Source organism: Phoca vitulina, unplaced genomic scaffold (assembly GCF_004348235.1).
Source record: "Phoca vitulina isolate PV1807 unplaced genomic scaffold, GSC_HSeal_1.0 scaffold12, whole genome shotgun sequence".
Classification (NCBI taxonomy): domain Eukaryota; kingdom Metazoa; phylum Chordata; class Mammalia; order Carnivora; family Phocidae; genus Phoca; species Phoca vitulina.
In genome coordinates this window covers 285744-312040 of record NW_022589715.1, presented here as the reverse complement: position 1 = coordinate 312040, position 26297 = coordinate 285744, and the positions used below count along the sequence as shown (strand labels likewise).

Genomic DNA, 26297 nt, shown 5'->3' with positions numbered 1-26297 from the left:
GAAGGCAGATGCTTAACAACTGAGCCACTCAGGTGACCCATAAATAAAATCTTAAAAAAAAAAAAATAGAACATTCAAATTTTAAAGAATTCTTACCAGCATTGTTTTCCCATTTCCAGGTGGACCAAAGAGTAACAATCCTCTGGCAGGAGCTCTAAGTCCTGTGAACAACTAAAAACATCATATAGTTTAGTTTACCACTATGATTCTGGAGACATTTTTTCCAGACATTTTAAGTAGTGTCATCTAAAAGCACCATTCTTCTGTAGCATCCTCCCAAACAGAACTCGTCAGAGCTCTAAAGAGAACATGTAATCAATAAATTGCTATAGTTATTAAAAACAGAAGAAAAAAATTTTAAAAAATCTCACTGAAAATGAAAGCAAATTAGTTAAACAAGACATACTGAACATAGGTATGCTTCTCTACTTCCTTTGGAAATCTCACCAAAATAATAGTAAATGAATAAAGAAAATATAAATCTTCAAAATAAAAATAAGAAAGGAGACAACAGAAGACACAATAAATTTTTGTAGAGGGAGAACTAACAAAGTGTGGTAAATTATTTAGTGGATCTGAGGGAGCTAAAACCCAAGCAATGCTTGTGAAGGGATACGTAGGATACAAACAGCAAGCGGATGTGAACAAAAATCCTGCAAAAGCTCCGGAGGTGGAGGCATGATGTATCAGAGAAAGCAGCAGGAAGGCAGGCAGCCAAAACACAGGAACTGGTTGAAAGTTTATATGAGGAATAACTGAACTCATGTGCTGTCCCCTAAACCAAGATCACTCAGGCAAGTACTCCTCTTCCACAAACAAAGGAAGCAGAAGTTTTGTTCTTTAGAGAAATTAAACCAGAGTCTCCAGACTCAGAGACACCAGGCATGGCAGGGAATCAAGAGTGAAGCACGAGACTGATAACACTTTGCTTAATAGTGAAGGTGTATGTACTTTTAAATTGAACCATATGAAATGGCTGATATTCAACTTTTTAAAAATATATTTTTTGAATGGTTTCAGATTTACAGATGATTGAATGGAAAGTACAGAGTTCCCACATAACTCCTTACCTCCAATATTAACATCTTACCTTAGTGTGGTACATTTATTACAATTGATAAACCAATATTGATATTATTAATAGTTTTCATTAGGGTTCACAATTTATGTCATGTACCCATCATTACAAAATCATACAGAATAGTTTTACTGCCCTAAAGAATCCCCTGTGCTCCATCTATTCATCCCTCCTTCTTCCCCATGTGGGAACCACTCACTAATCTTTTTACTTTCTCCACAGTTTTGCCATTCCAGAATGTCATATAGTTGGGATCATACACTATTAGTTCTTGCAGATTGGCTTCTTTAACAACATGCATTTAAGGTTCCTCTGTATATCTCTAAGGCTTGATAGCTCATTTTTTTTTTTAGTGCTGAATAGCATTTCAGTATATAGATATACCAAGTTTATCCATTTATCTATTGAAGAGTATCTTGGCTTCCAAGATTGGGAAATTACAAATAAAGTTGCTATAAACATCTGTGTGTAGGTTTTTTTTATATGGGGACACATTTTTTACTCATTTTGATAAATATTAAGGAGCACAATTGCTGGGTAGCATGGTAAGAGTATGTTTAATTTTTTAAGAAAGTGTCAAAGTGTCTTTTAAAGCAGCTGTAGCATATTGCCTTTCCCTCAGTAATTAGTCCCCGTTGCTCCACATCCTCACCAGCATTTGGTGCTGTGTTTTGGATTTTAGCCATTTTAGTAAGTGTGCGGTGGAATCCTACTGTTGTTTAACTTGCAATTCCCTAAAGATGAATGATGTTGAGCATCATTTTTTCAAATGCTTGTCATCTGTGTATCTTCTTTAGTAAGGTATCTGTTCAGATCTTCTGCCCACATTTTAATTGGGTTATTTGTTTTCTTTCTTTTTTTTTTTTTTTTTTTTTTTTTTACCATTTAACTTGTTTTAATGTTTCTTCACAAATGGTGAAAAATACTAAAGTACAGGGGCGCCTGGGTGGCTCAGTCGTTAAGCGTCTGCCTTCAGCTCAGGTCATGAGCCCAGGGTCCTGGGATCGAGCCCCGCGTCGGGGTCCCTGCTCAGCAGGAAGCCTGCTTCTCCCTCTCCCACTCCCCCTGCTTGTGTTCCCTCTCTCGCTGTGCCTCTCTCTGTCAAATAAATAAATAAAATCTTAAAAAAAAATACTAAAGTACAGACAAGGAATAATCATAATGTTGTGGCCAACATTATAAACATGGGATTATAAATTTAAAACATTTTCTGGTTTAAAAAATAAATCTGGTAGTCAATGCAGCTCTGCGGGGTCTCTGCATCTAGTAGGGCCGGTCTCTGAGTTCCTGACAGTGCTCGCCTTTATCCATTTTTCCAGGTCCTCCGCGCCCGCCTCTTCTTCCTCCCATCTATTCCATCAAAGGTCCTTGGGGCGCCTGGGTGGCTCAGTCGTTAAGCGTCTGCCTTCGGCTCAGGTCATGATCCCAGGGTCCTGGGATCAAGCCCCTCATCAGGCTCCCTCCTCTGCGGGAGGCCTGCTTCTCCCTCTCCCACTCCCCCTGCTTGTGTTCCCTCTCTTGCTGTGTCTCTCTCTGTCAAATAAATAGATAAAATCTTTAAGAAAAAAAAAAAAAAGGTCCAGCGGGCCCACCAAGGGCCTCCACCAAAGCCACCTCGGTCTATGCCCCGGCCACCACGGAAGCCCCCTGTCTCCACTGCGGCCACCTCTGAACATCCCACAGGGACCACCACGGTCCATGAGGCCGCCTCTTCGGGCCCTGCATGCCACCAGGGCTGCCTCTGCCACGGTCACCACCAGGGGTGGAATGGGTGGTGGAAGCAAGCCTTCACGGTTTGAGGCCTTACACTGGTTGCATTCTGTTCTCCAGGCAAAGTTCTGGTTTCCACACCCCGGACTGGGGCACTGCCAGTCTCCAGCTCGGTGCTGGACGTTTCCTCCTCCAGATGGGTTCCCTGGGGAACCCCAGGGCCCCCTTGGGAGAAAGCTACCTCTGTCTCCTCCACAGCCTCCCATGCGACCCGTGGGGCCCCCAGGACCTCCTGGGCCCCCTGGACCTCCACGAAGTGGTAGCAGCATCCCTCTGCCCTCACGGGGAGGCATACCACCCCACATGCTATTCATCGGAGGCTTCTTCCGAGCAAGAGAAACCTTAAGTTTACTCTCTTGAAAATCTTTTCCATCAAACCACTCCACAGCAGCCTTGGCAGTTGGTGGGTCTTCATAGGACACTGTAGCATCACCTTTGGGCTTTTCTGTTTCCTTGTCCAAGTAGATACGGATCATGGATTGTCTGGTTCTCTTGTTCATCTTAACAACTCCACACTGCTTAAAGAAGTCTGCCAGATCATCTAGAGTCACATTGTCATTTAAGCCTTGCATATAAATTGCACTGTTGTCAGAGTCTTCATCTGGATCTACCGGTGGGCCCAGACCAAGATCTGGTCCTTTGTCCATGGGTCCACCAGGCTTATTGAAGCCACCTCGCTCTCCAGCGCCCATTCCACCGCATCCTCCTCCCTGCCCACCTCTGCTCATGCCTCCATGATCAACCCCCCTCTTCCCCTGCCCTGGTTATCAGGGCCACTCATGCTCCAGTTCTCTCCTGGTCTGGAAAATCCTCCAGACTCCTGCCCATACACACCCATGCTACTGGGGTGGTCCTGTCGGAATGAACTCTGCTGCCCACAGCTGCTGCTCTGTTGGCTATACTGACTTGGAGCCTGGCTGTAGGATCCAGTTTGGGGGGGATAACTAGTGGGCGGCTGCTGCCCATAGCTGCTTTGTTGACCATAGCTGCTCGGCTGCCCATAGGTGTTCTGCTGAGAGTAACTGCTCTGATCCTAACTAGTCGGCTGTGTAGGGGAGTAGCTGGTAGGAGGATAAGATGGTGGTGCTGTGACTGGCTGCATGGGGTAGCTCCCAGGTACCTGGGGATAACTGTAGTTACTCTGTCCATATCCTAGGCTGGGCTGGTTGTAACCCTCCGTGCTAGACTGAGGTTGACTAGTCTCAGAGGGTTTGTTACCACCCTGCGGTCTTGCAGGTGCGGTGGCTGCCAGCGGCTGCCCATAGGCTGGGTAAGCAGGCTGAGGGCCATAAGCAGACTGAGCTGCATAGGAGTCCTGGGTGGTAGTGACCGTAGCAGTGGTGGTATCGTGAGCACCAGTGCCGTCCCCCTGGACAGGCTGACTGTATGCCTGGGGGGCAGCTGGAGTAGTATAACCAGCGGGAGGCTGTCCATAAGAAGTTGCATAGGTGGTCTGCCCATAGGTCGCAGTGGTCTGAGCCTGGGTATAGCTGACATCAGTGGGCTGTCCATAGGTGCCATAACTTTGCTGCCCATATGCCTGGGTGGTCTGTGCATATCCTTGAATGGGCTGGGCAGTGTACGCACTGTAGTCCGGCTGGGCTGCCGCTTGGCTGTAGGTACTGTAATCCGTGGACACCATTTTCTCTCCTTCCTTCTCATCCTGTCAACGTTCGTCCCCCTCGGGTCATTTGATTTCTTATTGTTCAGTTTTTAAAAGTACTCTGTATAGTTTTGGATACTAGTCCTTTATCAAATAATGTTTTACAAAGATTTTCTCTTTGTCTGTGGCTTGTCTTCTCATTCTCTTAACAATGTCTTTCACAGAAAAGTTTTTAATTTTCATGAAGTTCAACTTAACAATTTTTTCTTTCAAGGATCATGTTTTTGGTGTTGTATCTAATAAGCCATCCTCACACCAAAGATCACCTAGACTTTCTCCTATGTTATCTTGCAGGAGTTTTTTTTTTTCTTGTCTTCAGATTTATTTTTTTAAAATTTTTATTGTTATGTTAATCACCATACACTACATCATTAGTTTTTGATGTAGTGTTCCATGATTCATTGTTTGTGCATAACACCCAGTGCTCCATGCAGAACGTGCCCTCTTTAATATCCATCACCAGGATAACCCATTCTCCCACCCCTCTCCCCTCTAGAACCCTGTTTGTTTTTCAGAGTCCATCGTCTCTCATTGTTCGTCTCCCCCTCCGATTTCCCCCCTTCATTCTTCCCCTCCTGCTATCTTCTTTTTTTTTTTCTTAACATATAATGTATTATTTGTTTCAGAGGTACAGATCTGTGATTCAACAGTCTTGCACACTTCACAGTGCTCACCATAGCACATACCCTCCCCAGTGTCTATCACCCAGCCATCCCATCCCTCCCACCCCAACCCCCACTCCAGCAACCCTCAGTTTGTTTCCTGAGGTTAAGAATTCCTCATATCAGTGAGGTCATACGATACATGTCTTTCTCTGATTGACTTATTTCGCTCAGCATAACACCCTCCAGTTCCATCCACGTCGTTGCAAATGGCAAGATCTCATTCCTTTTGATGGCTGCATAATATTCCATTGTATATATATACATCTTCTTTATACATTCATCTGTCGATGGACATCTTGGCTCTTTCCACAGTTTGGCTATTGTGGACATTGCTGCTATAAACATCGGGGTGCACGTACCCCTTCAGATCCCTACATTTGTATCTTTGGGGTAAATACCCAGTAGTGCAATTGCTGGATCATATGGTAGCTCTATCTTCAAATTTGAGGAACGTCCATACTGTTTTCCAGAGTGGTTGCACCAGCTTGCATTCCCACCAACAGTGTAGGAGGGTTCCCCCTTCTCTGCGTCCCTGCCAACATCTGTCGTTTCCTGACTTGTTAATTTTAGCCATTCTGACTGGTGTGAGGTGGTATCTCATTGAGGTTTTGATTTGGATTTCCCTGATGCCGAGTGATGTTGAGCACTTTTTCATGTGTCTGTTGGCCATTTGGAGATCTTCTTTGGAAAAATGTCTGTTCATGTCTTCTGCCCATCTCTTGATTGGATTATTTGTTCTTTGGGTGTTGAGTTTGATAAGTTCTTTATAGATTTTGGATACTAGCCCTTTATCTGATATGTCATTTGCAAATATCTTCTCCCATTCTGTCAGTTGTCTTTTGGTTTTGTTGACTGTTTCTTTTGCTATGCAAAAGCTTTTTATCTTGATGAAGTCCCAATAGTTCATTTTTGCCCTTGCTTCCCTTGCCTCTGGCGATGTTTCTAGGAAGAAGTTGCTGTGGCTGAGGTCGAAGAGGTTGCTGCCTGTGTTCTCCTTTAGGATTTTGATGGACTCCTGTCTCACACTGAGGTCTTTCAACCATTTGGAGTCTATTTTTGTGTATGATGTAAGGAAATGGTCCAGTTTCATTCTTCTGCATGTGGCTGTCCAATTTTCCCAACACCATTTGTTGAAGAGACTGTCTTTTTCCCATTGGACATTCTTTCCTGCTTTGTCAAAGATTAGTTGACCCTAGAGTTGAGGGTCCATTTCTGGGCTCTCTATTCTGTTCCATTGATCTATGTGTCTGTTTTCATGCCAGTACCATACTGTCTTGATGATGACAGCTTTGTAATAGAGCTGGAAGTCCGGAATTGTGATGCCACCAGCTTTGCTTTTCTTTTTCAACATTCCTCTGGGTATTCAGGGTCTTTCCTGGTTCCATACAAATTTTAGGATTATTTGTTCCATTTCTTTGAAAAAAGTGGATGGTATTTTGATGGGGGTTGCACTGAATGTGTAGATTGCTCTAGGTAGCATTGACATCTTCACAATATTTGTTCTTCCAATCCATGAGCATGGAACGTTTTTCCATTTCTTTGTGTATTCCTCAATTTCTTTCATGAGTATTTTATAGTTTTCTGAGTACAGATCCTTTGCCTATTTGGTTAGATTTATTCCCAGGTATCTTATGGTTTTGGGTGCAATTGTAAATGGGATCGACTCCTTAATTTCTCTTTCTTCTGTCTTGTTGTTGGTGTATAGGAATGCCACTGATTTCTGTGCATTGATTTTATATCCTGCCACTTGACTGAATTCCTGTATGAGTTCTAGCAGTTTTGGGGTGGAGTCTTTTGGGTTTTCCACATAAAGTATCATAACATCTGCAAAGAGTGAGAGTTTGACTTCCTCTTTGCCGATCTGGATGCCTTTGATTTCTTTTTGTTCTCTGATTGCTGTGGCTAGGACTTCTAATACTATGTTGAATAGCAGTGGTGATAGTGGACATCCCTGCCGTGTTCCTAACCTTAGGGGGAAAGCTCTCAGTTTTTCCCCATTGAGAATGATATTCGCTATAGGTTTTTCATACATGGCTTTTATGATATTGAGGTATGTACCCTCGATCCCTATACTCTGAAGAGTTTTGATCAAGAAAGGATGCTGTACTTTGTCAAATGCTTTTTCTGCATCTATTGAGAGGATCATGATTCCTGTTCTTTCTTTTGTTAATGTATTGTATCACGCTGATTGATTTGCGGATGTTGAACCAAGCTTGCAGCCCAGGGATAAATCCCACTTGGTCGTGATGTATAATCCTTTTAATGTACTGTTGGATCCTATTGGCTAGTATTTTGGTGAGAATTTTTGCATCTATGTTCATTAAGGATATTGGTCTGTAATTCTCCTTTTTGATGGGGTCTTTGTCTGGTTTGGGGATCAAGGTAATGGTGGCCTCATAAAACGAGTTTGGAAGTTTTCCTTCCATTTCTATTTTTTGGAACAGTTTCAAAAGAATAGGTATTAATTCTTCTTTAAATGTTTGGTAGAATTCCCCTGGGAAGCCATCTGGCCCTGGGCTTTTGTTTGTTGGGAGATTTTTGATGACTGCTTCTATTTCCTTAGGGGTTATAGGTCTGTTCAGGTTTTCAATTTCTTCCTGGTTCAGTTTTGGTAGTTGATACATCTCTAGGAATGCATCCATTTCTTCCAGGTTATCTAATTTGCTAGCATATAGTTGCTCATAATATGTTCTTATGATTGTTTGTATTTCTTTGGTGTTGGTTGTGATCTCTCCTCTTTCATTCATGATTTTGTTGATTTGGGTCATTTCTCTTTTCTTTTTGATAAGTCTGGCCAGGGGTTTATCAATCTTGTTAATTCTTTCAAAGAACCAGCTCCTAGTTTCGTTGATCTGTTCTACTGTTCTTTTGGTTTCTATTTCATTGATTTCTGCTCTGATCTTTATTATTTCTCTTCTTCTGCTGGGTTTAGGCTTTATTTGCTGTTCTCTCTCCAGCTCCTTTAGGTGTAGGGTAGGTTGTGTACTTGAGACCTTTCTTGTTTCTTGAGAAAGGCTTGTATTGCTATATACTTGCCTCTTAGGACTGCTTTTGCTACATCCCAAAGGTTTTGAACAGTTGTGTTTTCATTTTCATTGGTTTCCATGAATTTTTTTAATTCTTCTTTAATTTCCTGGTTGACCCATTCATTCTTTAATAGGATGCTCTTTAGCCTCCATGTATTTGAGTTCTTTCTGACTTTCCTCTTGTGATTGAGTTCTAGTTTCAAAGCATTGTGGTCTGAAAATAGGCAAGGAATGATCCCAATCTTTTGGTACCGGTTGAGACCTGATTTATGACCTAGGATGTGATCTATTCTGGAGAATGTTCCATGGGCACTAGAGAAGAATGTGTATTCTGTTGCTTTGGGATGGAATGTTCTGAATATGTCTGTGAAGTCCATTTGGTCTAGTGTGTCATTTAAAGTCTTTATTTCCTTGTTGATCTTTTGCTTAGACAATCTGTCCATTTCAGTGAGGGGGGTGTTAATGTCCCCCACTATTATTGTATTGTTGTCAGTGTGTTTCTTTGCTTTCGTTATTAATTGCCTTATATAATTGGCTGCTCCCATGTTAGGGGCATAGATATTTACAATTGTTAGATCTTCTTGTTGGATAGACCCTTTAAGTAGGATATAGTGTCCTTCCTCATCTCTTATTACAGCCTTTGGTTTAAAATCTAATTTGTCTGATATAAGGATTGCCACCCCAGCTTTCTTTTGGTGTCCATTAGCATGGTAAATGGTTTTCCACCCCCTTACTTTCAATCTGGGGGTGTCTTTGGGTCTAAAATGAGTCTCTTGCAGACAGCATATTGATGGGTCTTGTTTTTTAATCCAATCTGATAGCCTGTGTCTTTTGATTGGGGCATTTAGCCCATTTACATTCAGGGTAACTATTGAAAGATATGAATTTAGTGCCATTGTATTGCCTGTAAGGTGACTGTTACTGTATATTGTCTGTGTTTCTTTCTGGTCTATGTTGCTTTTAAGCTCTCTCTTTGCTTAGAGGACCCCTTTCAATATTTCTTGTAGGGCTGGTTTTGTGTTTGCAAATTCCTTCAGTTTTTGTTTGTCCTGGAAGCTTTTTATCTCTCCTTCTATTTTCAATGACAGCCTAGCTGGATATAGTATCCTTGGCTGCATATTCTTCTCGTTTAGTGCTCTGAATATATCATGCCAGTCCTTTCTGGCCTGCCAGGTCTCTGTAGATAGGTCTGTTGCCAATCTAATGTTTCTACCATTGTAGGTTACAGATCTCTTCTCCTGAGCTGCTTTCAGGATTTTCTTTTTGTCTCTGAGACTCGTAAGTTTTACTATTAGATGTCGGGGTGTTGACCTATTTTTATTGATTTTGAGAGGGGTTCTCTGTGCCTCCTGGATTTTGATGCCTGTTTCCTTCCCCAAATTAGGGAAGTTCTCTGCTATAATTTGCTCCAATATACCTTCTGCCCCTCTCTCTCTTTCTTCTTCTTCTGGGACCCCAATTATTCTAATGTTGTTTCATCTTATGGTATCACTTATCTCTCGAATTCTGCCCTCGTGATCCAGTAGTTGTTTATCTCTCTTTTTCTCAGCTTCTTTATTTTCCATCATTTGGTCTTCTGTATCACTGATTCTTTCTTCTGCCTCATTTATCCTAGCAGTTAGCGCCCCCATTTTTGATTGCACCTCATTAATAGCTTTTTTGATTTCGACTTGGTTAGATTTTAGTTCTTTTATTTCTCCAGAAAGTGTTTCTCTAATAACTTCCATGCTTTTTTCAAGCCCAGCTAGTATCTTTAAAGTGATGATTCTGAACTCTAGATCTGACATCGTACTAATGTCCGTATTGAGTAGGTCCCTGGCAGTCGGTACTACCTCTTGCTCTTTTTGTTGAGGTGATTTTTTTCCGTCTTGTCATTTTGTCCAGAGGAGAACAGATTAATGAGAGAACAAAATGCTAACAGGGTAACAACGTCCCCAGAAAATATACTCTAAACAAATCAGAAAAGACCTGAAGCCGGGGGAAAAAGGAAGGGAAAGAAAGAAAAAAGAAAAAGCAAAAAAAAAAAAAAAGAAAAAGAAAAAGAGAAAGATAAAAACAAAAAAAACAGAACAAAACAAAAAAAACAGAATATGATCAAATATGATCAGGCTGGTACATAGATCAGTGCGTCACACCAGATTTTGGGTGTATTTTGGTCTGTTAGAAGATAGTGCCTCCCAAAATTTTAAAGAAAGAAAAACTTATATATGTACAAAAATAAGGGTTTATATGATGAAGGGATGGAATATGACTGTAAAAATGAAAAGTATAAAAAAATTTTATAAAAGGAATTAATAAGAAGTTGTTTGAAAAAAGAAAAGAGGATTTTAAAAAAAAAAGAAAGAAAAAAAAGGGAGAGAATGTGATCAGGCAGGAGAGTAGAACAAAACCATACACTAGAGATTTAGGGTATATTTTGATCTGTTAGAAGAAACTATCTCAAAATTTTAAAGAGTAAACAACTTATATATATATGCCAAAAATAAGAGTAACTATTATGAAGGGATAGAATATGACTCTAAAAATGAAAAATAAAAATGTTTTTTAAAAAAGGGATAGATAAGATGTTGGTTGAAAAAGGGAGAAAGAAAAATTCACAAAAAAAAAAAAGACAGTTAAAAAAAAAATTAACTTTGAAAGACTAAAGAATCATGGTAAAAAAGCCATGGATTCTATGTGCATTATTCCCCTAGCGCTGGAGTTCTGCCGTTCTCATGGATCGGTAAACTTGGTCTTGGCTGGCTGTTCTCGCTGATCTTCTGGGGTGGGGCCTGTTGCCGTGGTTCCCAATGTCTTTGCCGGAGGCGGAATTGCCCCGCCCTTGCCCGGTCCAGGCTAAGTAACTTGCTCGGGTTTGCTCTCGGGAGCTTTTGCTCCCTGCAAGCTTTCCGTACAGCTTTGGAGACCGAGAGTGAAAATGGCGGCCTCCCAATCTCCGCCTTGGAGGAGCCGAGAACTCGGGGCCCTGCTCCTCAGTGCGTCCCCAAAGAAAAGCCGTCAGTCACTCCCATCTCCCCGGTCTCTGGCCGCACTCCGTGCTCACCCGGCCTGTGACCACGCGTTTCTATCTCTGGCACCCGGTTGGTGCGGAGTCTCCAAACCCAGCAGATCCCTGTGGTGCGCTCCCGCGCCGCTCCTCCCAGGGAAGGAAGGTGAGTCTCCCTGTATCTGCTGCTTGTTGGGTCCCTGCTGGAGGAGCAGTGGCCCGACTGTGCCGCGGATCACGGTTTATGGCAAACCCGAGCTGAGAGCCTGCTCCTTGGCTCCATCTCTGCAGCCGGCTTCCCCGCTCCGATACCTGGGAGCTCTACCGCACTCAGGCACCCCTGATCTTTCTGTGACCCCGAGGGTCCTGAGACCACACTGTCCCGCAAGGGTTCCACCCCCCACTTAGCCACTGGAGCGGCGTCCCTCAGCGGAGCCGACTTCTAAAAGTTCCGATTTTGTGCTCCGGGGCTCTATCACTTGCCAGGAGCGGCCGACGGAGGCCCCCTCCCCCGCCGTCTATCCTCCCGAATATCGCCTTGGATTCACTTCTCCGTACGTCCTACCTTCCAGAAAGTGGTTGCTTTTCTGTTCAGAGAGTTTTTGCTATTCTTTTCTTCGATCTCCTGTTGAGTTTGTAAGTGTTCAGAATGTTTTGATCCCTATCCAGCTGAATTCCTGAGACCAGACGAAATCCAGGTCTCCTACTCCTCCGCCATCTTGCTCCGCCTTGCAGGAGTTTTATAGTTAGCCTTTTACATTTAGGTCTGTGACTAATTTTGAATTATCTTTTGTGAAAGGTGTGAAGTACATGTCTAGAATTTTTTTGCACATGGATGTCTAGTTGTTCCAGCACCATTTGTGGAAAATACTATCATTTCTCCATCAGATTGCTTTTGTGCCTTTGTCAATTGCTGGTATTTGTATCTCTGTATTTCTGGGCTCTCTATTATGTTCTATTGATCTATTTGTCTATTCTTTCACCAAAGACACATTTTCTTGACTACTGTAGCATTTTTTGGTTTTTAAAAATTTCCAGTTTTATTGAGATATAATTGACATAACACTGTGTCATTTTAACGTGTACAATATGATTTGATACACACATAACTTGCAAAATATTCATCACAATAAGGTTAACACAACCTTCACCTAATTACCATTTTGTTGTTCTTGTTGTTATGACGAGAACAAACAAAACAGAAACAACCAGAAAAACAGAGCAAACTGGTGGTTGCCAGAGGGGAAGGGGTTAAGGGGATGAGCAAAATAGGTGAAAGGAATTAAGAGGTACAAGCTTCCAGTTAGAAAATAAATAAGTCATGGGGATGAAAAGTACAGCATGGGATCTACAGTCAATAATATTGCAATAACATTGTATAGTGACAGATGGTAACTATACTTATCATAGTGAGCATAGCTTAATGTACAGAATTGTCAAATCACTATGTTGTACACCTGAAACTCATATAACATTGTATTTCAACTATACTTTGATTAAAAAAAGTCTTCAAACTTAAACTTAATAATTTTATCTTAACTTCTCTTTTCTCCAGTATGATTTCTCTTAATTTTAAATCCCTCTTACCTTGATATAAAAATTATTTTCTGCTACCTACTTTTCCCTCTAAATGTTAAAAATGGATTGGTTATTAGGAACCTTTATAGTCATTCTCCTCTCCTATTAATAACCAGCCAACATCAACTGCTAATGTCTTTTTCTTTTTAAAAACATCAAATCTGTTATATGAACTAATCATTCTAGCATAGCTCACACATTTCTTTACTGCTAATATGGATTCAGTAATGAATGATGTTAGAGGAAAATGATAATATAAAGCACTTACCTCAGGCCTCAGAGAAGGAAGAATAACAATTTCTTGCAAGGCCTGTTTTGCTAACTCTTGCCCAGCTATATCATCAAATTTAACAGCTGTTCCACTAAGAAATAGAATTTCAGTTAGCTCCACAACAAAATATGCTTCAGTTATTATAATATGAAGTCTAAACTCTATGAAATAAAATTATTTTATGTTAAATGTGAAATTATAATTAAATCAGTAAAACAATGGCTTTCTACATTTACAGTAACTGAAAACCATCATAAAGATTAAATAGGTATATTAAACAGGTATTATCTATTTTATTCATGATATATTGTATAAATAAATTCAAAACTAAAAACTATTAAATAAAACACTTCAGATGGCAAAACTTACTTGTCCACAATTTCGTTCATTATAAGGTTGGCAAGGTTGCTGTCCACATTCCTAAAATTCTTCAAGTCTTTCTTTTTACGAGCAGCAGTTGTAGGGGTAGAAGGTTTATTCGTTCTATTTGTTTTTGGTGTACTCTTAAAGGACACAAAATTGTAATGTAAAAATACAACCTAACACTTTTCATAAGTGAGTTAACCTTAAGGTTCACAGAATTAAAAGTTCAAAAATAGGAAAAAGGATATAAAAAAGCCAAAACTGTATGTTTACTCCAAGGTAAAATGGTATTCACTATAAAACTACATTTGGCATGAAGTGGGTTTACAGAGGATTCCATCCAGAGAGATTTAGGTACCATAAAATAAAAAGGCCCTATGATAATACAGTCATATAATTTTGATTGTTAGAATTGTAACAAAACTATGTTTAATGTTATAAAACACTTACATAAATTTAAACAAAACAACTTTAAAATTATAAGCATTATATAAAATAGACTAGACAAGAAACTTACTACAAAATACCTAATTAGGTCCAAAGGAAGTTAAAATAAGATTTGCTTTTTAATAGCAAGTTGTCCTTGTAGATTTTAAAAAAAGAAAACTACATTCAACTTTGTAGAAACTTATCAATTCTCCAAGATATTATAAAGTACTTGTAATAATCTTCAGCAAGCATATCATGTTCAAAATCTTGTATTTGCAAAACCACACCAATTAAAGTTACCATCTTCAAATACCTTATGAGTTCCAGCTGCGGGACCAGGTCCCTGTCTCACTCCAGAAACCATGGATAAGCCACTACAGCTAGGTGCTCTGTGGTGGCCTGACAGACCTGTGGATCCAGTCTTCATAACTGTTTTTGAACGAGGCAGTGAATTACTAGCGTGTGTTAAGGGATCTTTTCTTTTTGGAACAGCTCCACTTTCTATCAAGGAAAAAGCAAAATCATCATGGTTAGAAAACTGTGGCTAAACATTATAAAATAAAGATGGATATAATTTGTAAAACTAAGCTAATACTACTTTTTTTTACATTAGCAATATTTCAAAATAAGATTTCAATTAAAAATCTACTAGAATGTTCATCAGGATTATCACTTGGTGGACAAGATTATGATTATTTAGTTTTTCCTTTTCCTGATGCATATTCTAATTTTCTTATATTTGTAATGTATTTGTAATAAGAAGAGACAAGTTCATTTGCGGGGACAGGAGGAGGATATAAAAAGATTCCCAAATGAAGTTGCCAAATATTCAAGAAACAAAATGCAGTAAACGCATTAGAGTTATGTTGTTACAGAATTGGGGGGAAAAGTAGTGCATTACCTTGGTTCCAAACTTTAAGATTGTAAAATAGTATGAAATTCCACAGTCTGTGTCCACCAAAAGAGTTTCTAGAAATAATCAATTTTTAATTTAAAGGGTATAAAGATGTGGGTTTTAATATGCCAAGTATTCTATGTGCTGTATATATGTAAATAAACACATATGAAACATCATCAATTAAGCCTAAAAGGTAACCTGACCTACCTATATTGCACTTCTACATAAATTATAGGCTTTCAAATGTTCAAATCTCACTGCTTCAAATATTTTTATACACTCCATAACAAACATCAGTTTACTAATAACAATGTTTACAGTAAAAACAAATGTTAAATCAGTAAGCAAATTAGAATAGCCTACAGAAAAGACAAAAACCTTATTTTTGTATTTGTCATCAAATCCCTTAAGGTGTTTTAAGGAAACTCAAAGGAAGAGAACTTCAGAGTAGAGCAAGGTGATCAAGATTTTTTTTCCATAAATAAATGTAAAGTTCTGAACCATATGTTCAAGGAACTAATGGATAGCAACCTTAAAGGACAAAGCAGGAAAGCAATCTAGAAAAGGGAATAACAATAAGCAAAAGCAAAGACATGAAAAAGAGCAAAATCTGTCTAGGCTGAAGATAAAGATCATTCATTTCAGAGGAAAAAAAGGAAAGTGGAAAAGAATTTCTTCAGACAGTAAACATACAGTCCTGAGACTATAAGTGAATAGGAATTTCCACATGGAACTATGAGAATGATAGGAGATTTTTCATTAAAATAACAAAAGTCAGTAGGGTAATGGAGTATGTTCAAAATGCTGTAGGAAGAAAAAAGTGTTAACCTTTATCAATTTTATATCCTGGTAACCTGTCATGTAAGAATGAGGGTATTTCGGACATTGGAAAGACTAAGAAAGTTCACTATCTACAAACTTTCATTGAAAGAACTCCTAAAGTAGGCTTTTGGTTAAAAAGCAAACAGAAAGAAATAAGGAATCCGTGGGAAGGAAAAACAAAAAAGAGAAGCATAATTAGAATATACTATTTGGTTTTGGATACTAAGTCATAATAATGTTAAATTTGATTTTTCAGCGTAACTAAAATAGTGATATTTATGTATCAGGAGATGAAGGGTAATGTTGGCATAAGAATTAAACCTTCTTTCACCTGAATAAGAAAATACATATCAAAAACTGTTCAATCAGTAGTAGCAATATAAGCATAATATCTAGAAATACAGTAGGAAACAAAAGAAAAAATAGCAGGAAGAGTTAGACATTGTATGAGGAGCCGGCCTAGTGGTGAAGGCAGGAAGAGAGAAGGAAGAGATGAGAAGAGGAATACTATTTTTCTTTACAAGCCATTCAGTATTTATTTTTTCATCAACCCTTTAAGGTATAATCTATGAATAATAAATTGCATCCATTTAAAATGTACAATTTGGGCGCCTGGGTGGCTCAGTCGTTAAGCGTCTGCCTTCGGCTCAGGTCATGATCCCAGGGTCCTGGGATCGAGCCCCGCATCGGGCTCCCTGCTCCGCGGGAAGCCTGCTTCTCCCTCTCCCACTCCCCCTGCTTGTGTTCCCTCTGTCAAATAAATAAAAATCTTTTAAAAAAATAAATAAATAAAATGTACAATTTGATGAGTTTATAAAGATGTTTTTAAAGATGAAATAGCCACTAAAATCAAGATACGAAATGTTTCCATCATAGCCCAAAGTCTTCTTGTATTCATTTGCACTCCATCCCTTACTGCCCCTGGCCCTAAGCAATCACTAATCTGCTTTCTAACAATGCAGGAGTCACCTGATTTAGTAATTTCTATTGATCTTGGTTCAAGGTCACTGAAGCTTCCATTTGACATCTCCAATCTGCTGTTGAGGTTATCTAATAAATTTTATTTCAGCAATTGTACTTTTCAACTTTAGAATTTCCATTCTTTTTATTGTGTAGTTTATGTTATGTGCTAAGATTGCAGGTTTATTAACTGATGCCCTATTTTCTTTTACTTCTTTGAATATATTTATAATAGTTGTTTTGAAGTCTTTGCTACATCAACATCTGGGCCCAATCAAGAGTCAGCTTCTAATGACTAATTCTTTTCTTGAATAATGGTCACACTTTCTTATTTCTCTGCCTGTCTAGTAATTTTGAGTTGAAAACTGGACATTGTAGATAACACACTGAAGGAGTAAGTGGACTTTGGCATAACTATTTCCTAAGAGAGATGAAGTAACTCATCCAAGTGAAATATCACAGAATATTCCAGAAGTGGGTAACACTAGTAAAACAGGCCTGAGTAAGCCAGCTCACTGACTAGGGCTCAATGGGTATCAATTACCAGTACTGCAAAAATTAGCTGTGTAGTCAGTATGCCCCCTCCAAGAAGAAAACAGAATAGAAAAGACAGATTACTAGGGATTTAAAATAAGAGGTTGATTTTTTTAACAGAGGTCCCAGGAAGAGAAAGTTTTGCATTGGCAAAACAAAACCATGGGATCTCATACGTGGAATGAAGTGGAAGAGAAGCAAGATAACAAAGGAAAGGCATACCAGCTCTTCAGGACTAAGAAATTTTTGCTATTTACCTTGGTAGGATTATTAGGATTTCAAATTTATATCTTGGAAACTTAATTATTTACACATGGTGCATTATTACATTTTTTTTTAAAGATTTTATTTATTTATTTGACAGAGAGACACAGGGAGAGAGGGAACACAAGCAGGGTGAGCGGGAGAGGGAGAAGCAGGCCTCCCGCCGAGCAGGGAGCCCAATGCGGGGCTCGATCCCAGGACCCTGGGATCATGACCTGAGCCAAAGGCAGATGCTTAATGACTGAGCCACCCAGGAACCCCTATTAATTTTTTTAAAGTTCCTCATGCAAATGTCAGCTCCTCACATCTGTGCTAAGAGAAACAGGCAAAATATTTATTGCTATATTTACTTCTATACTAGAAATGGTGTTTTAAATCATGTACAGGAAGGAATGGGAAAAGGAATATAGTCAATGACATGGGGCTCTGTACTGGAAGACCAAACCAAAGAACTTCTTAAGAAGTAAAGCCAGAGGGAAGATTTGATGACTTATTGTCTCCAGTCCACAGAAATCCACTTACCATAATTCTACTCTGTTGAAGTCTTGAAAATTTTTTATTACATATGAATAAAGAAGGCAGGTATCTTAATCTAAACTAAGGTTTTTCGGGGCACCTGGGTGGCTCAGTAGTTAAGCGTCTGCTCTCGGCTCAGGTCATGATCCCAGGGTTCTGGGATCGAGCCCCGCATTGGGCTCCTTGCTCAGCGGGCAGCCTGCTTCTCCCTCTCCCACTCCCCCTGCTTGTATTCCCTCTCTTGCTGTCTCTCTGTCAAATAAATAAATAAAATATTAAAAAAAAATAAACTAAGGTTTTTCTTATTGAACAAAGCAAAAACTGAACAAAGCAATATTTACTTTAATAAAATTTAAGCCCTGAACATGAAACTAAGGTTGAAAAAATCATAAATAAAACTAGCCAAGATGTCAGAGAACTTAGTAAATGAAGATTCCTCCCCCACAACCCAAACAAAACAAAAAAAGCATGTAATCTTCTGTAAGAGTTGATACCCAAAAGTTCATGGAAAACAAATTTAACCCACAGTAAATTAATCGTATTCTAATGTGTGCTCAGCAGCACATATACTAAAATAGTATTCTAAAGTTTCTCTTATGTGAACTCAGCTTCAAATTTCTCCTAACAGGTACTATGATAAAACAATCATTTGTAGTATATATGAAAATTGCTGTGCAATTAAAATTGATATATAACAAGGAGAAATTAAAATTTCTGCCTTGGGATGCCTGGGTGGCTCAGTTGGTTAAGTGTCTGCTTCGGCTCAGGTCGTGATCCCAGGGTCCTGGGATCGAGCCCCGCATCGGGCTCCCTGCTCAGCGGGGAGCCTGCTTCTCCCTCTCCCTCTGTCTGCTGCTACCCCTGCTTGTTTTCTCCCTCTCTCTCTGTCAAATAAATAAAATCAAATAAATAAAAAAAAAAACTGCCTTAAAAAAACACTACTTCATAAAAACTTGGTACAGGTATGCATGAAAAAAATACAAATGCTGAAAATACAATAGAGACAAAAGAATATGTTAATAATTTAGAAAAATGAACCTTTATATTTTATAATCCCAAAAATGGGAGGTTGCAAAATAAGCAAATAAAGCATGTTGAGAATGGTTTTGTCTGTTATATATTTATACACCATGAATGATAGGGACACTGTATTTTCCACATAGCCCTGTGAAAACAAAAGCCAACCAAATCCACCCTTATAAAATCAAATCAACATTATCCGGTTACGCAGGACTCTACTCTGCATGCAAGCTTTATTATTTTACATGTTAGTTAACCTAAACCCACCTGACTGGAGATGTCCGTTGCGGCATGTCAAGTTAGTACTGTCATTATAGACATCCGTTTGTGACTTGGAAAATTGCAAAACCGGTTGCAGCTTCTCTATGCAACAGAGGGGGGGTAGAAAAGAACAAAATAAACAAAAAGAAAAAATACACAATGGAAAAATAAGATGTCCATGTGAAAATAAAAAATAATTCAAGGTGTTAGAAGATGAAGCGTTTTGGTATTTATGTAAAATTTTCTTAAAAATATAGTTAGTAAAAACTCAGACGTTAAAATAGCAACAGAAATTCACAACTGATTGGCTATGTTCAAAATATGCTTTATTCAGGTTTGGTAACCTGAGGCAGTTTCATATCACTACTATCCCCAGCAAGTATTTTCTGAGTATCTAACATATCCATATCATTATGTAGGGCGAACAGCATGGAGACAAAAAAATGAATACGGTTTTTATCATCCAGATGCTTATTAAATATGGTTGGCCACTTACAACACAAATATATTTTTTTAAAAAGATTGTATAGCACAAAAGAAAGAAAGTTAAAAAGGCTTTATAGAAAAAGTGGGCTGTGAGTTGGCTAGGATTTGAAAAGATAAAAAGAAAGGACATTTCAGGAAAGCAAAACAGCACTTTAAAAATGACACAGAGGGATGGGCGCCTGGGTGGCTCAGTCGGTTAAGCGACTGTCTTCGGCTCAGGTCATGATCCCAGGGTCCTGGGATGGAGTCCCACATCGAGCTCCCTGCTCTGTGGGGAGCCTGCTTCTCCCTCTCCCACTCCCCCTGCTTGTGTTCCCTCTCTCGCTGTGTCTCTCTGTCAAATAAATAATAAAAATAAAATCTTAAAAAAAAAAAAATAACACAGAGGGAAACTATAAAGAATGTCTAAGAAATGCCATATTCAGCTACATGTTAATGTATGTCAGGCAAAAAATAAAGGCAACAGAGCAAAGGGGACTTAGCATGCTGCAGAACAGTACCATTTATTTAAATACACACATGTGCACGCTTGTATACATGAAGGTTATCCCTAAAAAGGACCCAGAGAAAGATAGCAGCTGCCTCTGGGGAGGGGAAATGAGTGGCTGGGACATAATATGGGATGGATACTTTTCATACTTAAACTTTAAAAATGTTGTAGCATGTCCTTTTATTACCTATTTCTAAAATTAATCGAAGATTTAAGAGGATTATTTCAACTCTACCCTCACTTTAAATAACAAATCCTCTCTCAAGATCCAGGTTTCTACATCTAGCACCTGAAACCCAAGAGGGTAGCAGTTTGAGCTGTCTTGCCCCTCTATATTACTGCTGCACTCTCTTTCCCCATTCAAGTCATCCATACTGCTACTTGACAAACACACTGCTCCACCACTTACTAGTATGAACTTACTTGAGCCTGTTTTAAGAGGGTCTCAAGGATTAAATAATATACATAGAGCACCTGTTCTGTGCCCCTATTCATAATAGGAGCCCAATGTTTACTGTATTTATTTTGTTGCAGTACTCCAAGTTGTCTACTGATTCTTTTCTTCAGTACTGGGAAGTCAATTAATACATGCAAAAATGTAGCACATATATACTAACTCTCCTAAATCATTTCTAAGGTCAGACAAGCAGGCGCCATGCTTGGCTTATGGTACAGCCACATATGCCTTTGGGACAGGTTAAATAGCAGCTACCCTTTTTGCACAAAGCACAAAGTACTGAACAGGGCTTTTGTATCCTAGAACTGGCTGATACAATATACCTTGGAGCTTTTTGTTGTTGTTGTTAGTTAACAGATAGGTCATCTGATTTTTCTCAATGATAATACTCTTCACCATACTGAGAAAGAAACCTTTTATATTGGTAATAGCCATAAATTAGGGGGAAAAAAACCTGATTTGTAAATGTCTTCCTTATCAATTAACACTCTCAGGGGGTGCCTGGCTGGCTCAGTAGGTTGGATGGCCAACTCTTGATTTTGGCTCAGGTTATGACTTTGAGGGTCATGGGATCGAGCCCCACAGGGGGGGCTCTATGATCAGCAGGAGTCTGCCTCTCTCCCTTTCCCTCTGCCCCTCCCCTTGCCCTCTCTCTCTAAAATAAATAAATTTGTAAAAAAAAATAAAACTTGAGTCAGATTATGTCATTCCTTTCCTAAAAATCCTTATAACTGCTCCCCATTTCACAGATGGTAAAAGCTCAAATCTTCCTGGTGGCCGATAAGGCCCTGTGTGTTTTAATGAACCCTCCCTGCCCTCATCTCTACCATACTCTCCTTGCTGGGGCACACCGGCCTCTTTGCTTTTTTTCAAATACACCAGTTATGTTTTCTTAAGGGTTTCCATCGGCTCTTACTTTTCTCTGGACCATTCTTCTCCCAGACAACCTGCATGGCTAACTCATGTCATCTTTTCAAAGAGACATATCTGACCATCCTACTTAAAACTAGAAGCCCAAACCACCTTCCATCCACTCCTAATCCCCATTACTACGATTTACTTGTTCTTTTCTTCATGTATTTATCACCTTCCAACATACTGTATAACTTATTTATGTTTATTCCCTCCTGTCAGTCTTCTCCCTGCTGGAATAAAAACTATGAAGGAGGAATCCGTGTCTACATCCTAAGTGCCTAGAACATGGTAGTCACCCAATAAATTATTTGCTGAATTACTAAATAAATTTAGTTAATATCCTTGGCACTGTACCTGGTCCAGAGTAAGGACTTAATAAACGGATGTTGGATGAAGCTATTTATTTTTTTATAAAAGGGTAAACTCCAGGTATGCCAAAATTATCTTTTTATCTATAACAGGTTTTACAGTTAAGCTTTGCTTGAAGGTTTACGATTACTAACTTGAAGATATATAACATATAGGAACTCTTTCCATTTTATCAGTCTGCATCCTCTCAAACCAGTCTGTATGGGGAACTCCCAATATGATTCTCCATACTAATTAGATAACTATTGGGCATGCCACCTCTGAAAAACTCCATTTCTTAACCAACACACAGTACACAAATAAGTTCTACTATGTACTTGTACACAGATCTTCTTTTACTGTCTTTGGTATATATGCTTCTAGGCTTTCTGAGTTCTCAGAAGACAGGAATATGTTGATGCCTTCTATTCTACTTCTTCTTTTTTAAAGTAACATCTTTCAATGGGCACATAGCACTTTTGAGGATGACAACAGATAATGACATCCCAAATATCAATTCTTTTAATGCCTAGCTTCATGTCATATACCCTCTTTTTGTCCTCTCCTTTAATAACACAAATAAAAAATGACAAGGTTGCATTTAAAGACAAGTCTATAATTAAAGAGATGTTTCCAACAATTTATCACATCTTCAAAAGAGAACTAGCTCCTAATTATTCAATTTGAAACATGTTACAAAATGTTCCATAATCAAACTTAACCTGGATCATATATATGTACATAGAGTGAAAGGCATTACAGCTAAAACACACAAAATACCAAGTAGAACAATTAATTATTTTACTACAGTAACCTCTGACGTAATATTTAATTTTATGTGATACAGTAATAATCTTCATGTGGGAGTGAGAAGGCAAACTCTGTCAGCCACAGAAGCCAGGGAACACTGCCTTGTCAGCCACCTAAAAACATTAAAGGATTTCTTTTCACCAGTGTGGGGCAAAAAACTTATCAACACAATGGACCATATAAGAATGAATAAATGAATGAATGAATGAATAAATGAATGTATGTGAGTGTAAATACATGAATGAATATTTATATATGCATGTGTAAATACATTTTTCCATAAAAGCAAGGTGGTGATTACAGACAGATAAGGAGGAGAATAAAAACCAGCATTTTTGAGTACTTACTATGATTAGGTTCCTTCAATAATTCAGTGGTCACATATGGTGAGATAAATATTATTAGCATATTATAAATGAGATGAAAAAGGCTCAAACATGCTAAATAACTTACCACAAATCACAGAGCAATAAATACATAAGGTCTGCCTGTTTACCAAATATCTATTTCTATCACATCAAGTTATAGTAGAGAACCACCCAAGAAGGGTGGGTTTTAGTTCCACTTTGTTTTTGGGTTGCTTTACCTAAAAAAATATTTTTAAAACCTATACCTTCAAATAGAAGATGAAAAGTTTCTCTTTATAGACCGATTCCAGCTGATAAATACAGAAAGAATGACAGAATTATGTCACTAGGCATCAGTCATCAACTGCTACTAACATCGCAAGATGTCAGAACTACTGACAAACACACAACCACCTATCAAGTAGTCTTATTATTAAAAAATAAAAATCAACTTTCAATCCAATCAAGGCTCTATATCCAACTATCAATTTACAGGGAAGACAGAAGAACATATTAAAAGATATCATGGAGATGCATAGAGCAAAAGACAGACTGCAGGAAACCACTACATGTCAAAGATCTGGTTCATCAACAAATTACAAAAAAAAACAGATGAACTTGTATATTAAAAGAAACATATCACATGAATCTTCTTGAGATTCTGGTGCAAAAAAATTATTAGAAAAATAGTAAGAACTATTAAGTTTTGAGATACTGACCATACATTACATTATTTGTTATATATTACATTATACATTATATGTAAATTATATTTGGACACCGATCATTTCTTTGGCCATAATTTTTTGTTAATATTAAAAGAAATTATTGGTTATTTTTTAGATGTGATAATGGTATTTTGGTAATTTTATTTTTAAAGCATCTTTTTCTTTTAGAGATACAATATGAAATACTTGTAAATAAAATAAAAAGATGTGAAGAATTGTTTCAACATAATATGGAGTGGGGGTGAGTGGTTAGGGATTTATTAGAGTTGACAAACTCTTTCTGTAAAAAGCCAGATAATATTAAAATATTTTTAAAAGTTACATATTAAAAGGCTCTGAGGGCTGTCTGATCTCTGTATCAACTATGCAACTCTGCTGTCACCGTGGCATGAAAGCACCCAAACAGTAACAGAGGAATGAGTAACTGTGTGCCATCTTATAAAAATAGGCAGTGAACTGGGTTTAGTCCATGGGCTGTAATTTGCCAGCCCTTGAGTACAGATAAATCAAGACTATGAGTTGATAATTATTACAGCTGAGTGATGGATAATTAATCCATTATACTCTATTTTGTATATGTTAGAAATTTTCTGTAGGTTAGAAAAAAAGCCTAGAACACATTTTCAAGATTACTGATCTATTTCCATCTGCATTTAAAGCTTCACTGAACACACATTTCAAATACAGCTCATTCAAATTATACAATTCATTAATTGATACCTAGAAGTTGTAAACGGTCCTTGGCCATACCCAAATTAGTCATCATTTTAGCTTGAAGGCGTCTAGCTCTTTCACACTGTTCACCTGAAAGAATAGGAAAAAAAATTAAAACATCTATGTTTCCCTACTAATATTACTTCAAGATAAAATATTATCCCAACTAATCTCATGGGGAATCAGTTTTTTTTTTTTTTTTTTAAAGATTCATTTATTTATTTGAGAGAGAGACAGAGAGTGGAGGGGCAGAGGGAGAGGGAGAAAAGCAGACTCCCTGCTGAGTGCAGAGCCCGACATGGGGCTTGATCTCATAATCCTGAGATCATGATCTGAGCTGAAATCAAGAATCAGATACTTCAGCAAATGAGCCCTGGGAGTCATAGTCTTTATAAAGTATCTTTAAAAAATCAGTTACAGTTCCTTATGATGGTTTCAGACCTACTGTGGTATTTCATGGATTTCACATGTTATTTCATGGATTTTTGAGGTGTACTTTTTCCCCTACAGTAAAAAATCTCTGAAACTGAGGGGTGTGTGTGTGTATGTGTGTGTGTGTGTGTTTCAGAGAGGGAGAGGTGTGAGGGGTAAAGGGAGAGAGAGAATCTTTAGCAGGCTCCATGCCCAGGGCAGAGCCTGAGGCGGGGCTCGATCTCACAACCCTGAGATCATGACTTGAGCTGAAATCAAGAGTTAGACACTTAACCGACTAAGCCACCCAGGTGTCCCAAGAGATGTGTTTTATAACCAGTACCAACTTACTAAAGCTATCAGCCAGGCTGTACTCATACCACAGTTTGTCATTGCCTGTGCAGAAACAAATTTGGTCCTAAACAGGATGAAGACAATACATGCAATAAAGTAAAAGTTAAATTTCATGTGATAGGAAGAGAATGTATCATAGTTCAACTGACCCTGTTTTTTCTCTTAGTGGTACAATCAAAGGCATGCTCCATTCAATGATACTATTTTTCCTATTAACTCATTTTCTCCTAGCTCTTCCTCCATGCAACTGACAAAGAATGACAAATACATTGAGTACGTAATTCATAAAGTCATGCTCATAAACTCATGAAAAGTCTCAAAGGCCTAACCTCCCATATTGTTCTATTCTGCTCTCTTTTGTGCAGGACATCAGTAGCTAAAGAAGTACTCAAAATAAAAAGGGGAGAGAAAAAAACCTAGCAAATATTAGATACATTGTAATTATTAGAGATTAGCTGATATAAGTAGTAGAGTCAGCCAACCAGACAACAAACATTCACTGGGTGGACTGATCCATAATGCTATGATTCTCAGCCTATGTAATTTTTCCTTCTGAATTTATTTTAGCTATGATAAACTGAAATACTTTATTTAATAGTGGTACCCACATACTACAACAATAGTCACAGCATCATATTTAAAAACTCAGGCTCTGAAGTCAGATTGCCTGGGTTCAAATCCTTACTCTATCTACCACTTGCTAGCCATGAGACCTTAGGCAAGTTACTGAACTTCTCTGTACTTAAGATTATCTATGTGAAAAGTAAGGATAACAGCAGCAGCCTCAGAGTGTGGGGTTGTGGTGAAAATTAAAAAAGATAATACACATGAAGCACACACAGTGATACTTGGGCACATAGCAGAGTGTACAATAAATGTCACCTATATATTTAAAGATATCATTAGACTCTAATTTTTAATTTTAGGTGATAAGAAAGTAAAGATGAGAAATAACCTCTTTGATTTTAAAAAGCCAAGTGTGAATCAAAGCAAGACATTTATAGCTCATATTCTAACGTGCAGTTAAGCATTACCCACAAACACAAAAGGGAGTCTGATTAACCACTCCTTCCCTGCCTCAACAATGAGGGAAGGACCAGGTTTCAAAACAGAGCTAAAAATGAGGCTAAAAC

At 38.5% G+C, this 26297-nt stretch overlaps 2 protein-coding genes across 6 annotated transcripts in view; both read right to left on the bottom strand.

Annotated features, from left to right (window-relative positions):
- The window catches only part of SPAST (spastin), a 63021-nt gene that overhangs the window by 21601 nt on the left and 15123 nt on the right, over positions 1 to 26297 (bottom strand). For 3 of the 5 annotated variants that reach the window (XM_032410245.1, XM_032410243.1, XM_032410244.1), the window contains exons 3-8: positions 24406 to 24489; positions 19111 to 19206; positions 14143 to 14330; positions 13407 to 13540; positions 13035 to 13128; positions 97 to 171 (exon numbers count right to left, since the gene is read on the bottom strand). In XM_032410245.1, coding sequence (XP_032266136.1) covers positions 97 to 171; positions 13035 to 13128; positions 13407 to 13540; positions 14143 to 14330; positions 19111 to 19206; positions 24406 to 24489 — 671 coding nt within the window. The remainder of the gene's footprint in view (positions 1 to 96; positions 172 to 13034; positions 13129 to 13406; positions 13541 to 14142; positions 14331 to 19110; positions 19207 to 24405; positions 24490 to 26297) is intronic. The other 2 variants (XM_032410247.1, XM_032410246.1) reach the window with 1 other exon arrangement.
- On the bottom strand, positions 2669 to 4610 carry LOC116635986 (RNA-binding protein EWS-like). The gene is given in 3 exon segments (XM_032410248.1): positions 2669 to 2860; positions 2863 to 3590; positions 3593 to 4610. Coding segments are annotated over 3 exon segments (1788 nt in total). The 5' UTR covers positions 4491 to 4610; the 3' UTR covers positions 2669 to 2698.